The sequence below is a fragment of the Cebus imitator genome, unplaced genomic scaffold, assembly GCF_001604975.1.
Source record: "Cebus imitator isolate Cc_AM_T3 unplaced genomic scaffold, Cebus_imitator-1.0 Scaffold342, whole genome shotgun sequence".
NCBI classification, from domain to species: Eukaryota; Metazoa; Chordata; class Mammalia; order Primates; family Cebidae; genus Cebus; species Cebus imitator.
In genome coordinates, this window is record NW_016107657.1 from 495,473 (window position 1) to 497,552 (window position 2,080).

The following is a 2,080-nucleotide window of genomic DNA, read 5'->3' on the forward strand; positions in this document are numbered from 1 at the left end:
TGAGACGGAGTCTTGCTCTATCACCCAGGCTGGAGTGCAGTGGCGCCATCTTGGCTCACTGCAACCTCTGTTTCCTGAGTTCAAGCAATTCTCGTGCCCCAGCCTCCCAAATAGCTGGGATTACAGACACCAGCCACCGCACATGGCTAATTTTTGCATTTTTAGTAGAGGTGGGGTTTCGCCATGTTGATCAGGCTGGTCTCAAACTCCTGACCTCATATGATATGCCCCACCTTGGCCTCCCAAAGTGTTGGGATTGTAGGCATGAGCCCCCATGCCTGGCCACCAATGCAGTTTTCTTACTTGCTCTCCTGTTGGATAGGATCAGTTTTCTAATATTACATATATATTTATATACTTAGAATTTGTGTATACTGTTTTGTGTTTCACTCTTTTTAATCGACATATTTCATGTAGAATGTTTCCTACAGTTTACATATAAACTTCGTATGTGTGTGTAATGCATAAAAAAAGAAGGTAAGAAAATACATCAATATTTTAAGAATGGTTATCTTTATGGTAATATGAATTATTTTCACTTTATTCCTTTGTGTTTTTCTAACTTTCTAAGAGGGGATGTCCTACTATTACAAGCATAAAACATGTTGTTTCAAAAAAAAGTGAATGTCCTAACAATTAGTTATGGGTGAAATATGCTTCCTTTAGGGCATATAACTTCTGTTTGTTCATTACCTGTCATCCAGATTATTTTGATACTAATGGAGCTGAAAAACTAAGTTTATGTTTACAAAAACAATAGCTAGTATTTTCTTTTTGGAGAATAATGATCGTATGGGTGACTATATCATCCTAAACTAAGAATTTAGGATTTGATGTTATGATGAACGTGTGATATCATGTATTTTCATCATACCTGAAATTTTCTACTTGAAAATCTTTAAAGGGAATTACATGTAATACTTAACTACACAGTGCTGACCTGTTGGAATAAAATTGGATTAGCTCAGGATGATCCCACAGAATCTGAGACTTGCTGACCACAGACTGGGACCCTGGACAGGTTGCTTTTGGAAACTTCATTTGTCCTTGTGGCCTCAGTGGGAGGCCACAACCCAGACACCATCTCATGAATATCTTTGTCCTGTCTGGGACTACACACAGATATAGAAACAAAAAAACATGCATTTATACATCAAGGCACACAGAAACAACGATCACTGGATCGGTGCCTTAATTGCATCTTTCAGGAGACTAGAATAGCCCTTGTTTCTTCCATAGCCCTTGTTCGACACTTTCTCTCTGAAAGGAGATTTAGCTAATTTGAGAGCTCAGGGATTCGCCTCAGCTTTGATTCTTAAGACACTGTGTACACAGTGTACTTTTCTTTAAGTGTACTTAAAGAAAACCTTGATTGCCATTATGATCACTGAAGATTATATTTCTATATAAACCTATAATGTCTCCTTTTTCTCTTGTTTTCTATAGCTTTGGGCCAGATCATGTTGTATGTGGATGGAATGAATGGAGTAATAAACCACAATGAAACCATTCAGTGGCTGTATACTCTCATTGGGTCAAAGGTAAGGGGAAGTTATGGCTATTTTGTTCAGTTGTCCTATCACTTGCCTTTTGTTTTTCTTTGAGTCAGTTTTGCAAAAAGAAGTTTGTTCAGCCTTTTTTCAAGCCATTGCAGTATAAATGAGGACTACTACTCTATAGATTTTAAGATACACTTAAATTGCAAATGGCTCATGAAATTTTAATGCATTTCTATTTTCTCTTAAGCTTTAATCAAGTGCCTTTGGAACCTTTGGTTTCTCATAATTAAATGTTGTACCATAGGGCTGGGCGCGGTGGCTCATGCCTGTAATCCCAGCACTTTGGGAGGCTGAGGCAGGTGGATCACAAGGTCAGGAGATCAAGACCATCCTGGCTAACACCGTGAAACTCCATCTCTACTAAAAATACAAGAAATTAGCCGGCTATGGTGGCACACACCTGTAGTCCTAGCTACTCAGGAGGCTGAGGCAAGAGAATTGCTTGAACCCAGGAGGTGGAAGCTGCAGTGAGCCAAGATCATGCCACTGCACTCCAGCCTGGGTGACAGAGCAAGACTTTG

General features: G+C 39.3%; 1 protein-coding gene across 12 annotated transcripts in view; it reads left to right on the forward strand.

Moving 5' to 3' along the window:
• FHOD3 (formin homology 2 domain containing 3) overlaps positions 1-2,080 on the forward strand; it is a 487,025-nt gene that overhangs the window by 274,301 nt on the left and 210,644 nt on the right. For all 12 annotated transcript variants that reach the window (XM_037730378.1, XM_037730382.1, XM_037730380.1 and 9 more), the window contains exon 6: positions 1,447-1,541. In XM_037730378.1, the coding sequence (XP_037586306.1) occupies positions 1,447-1,541 (95 nt within the window). The remainder of the gene's footprint in view (positions 1-1,446; positions 1,542-2,080) is intronic.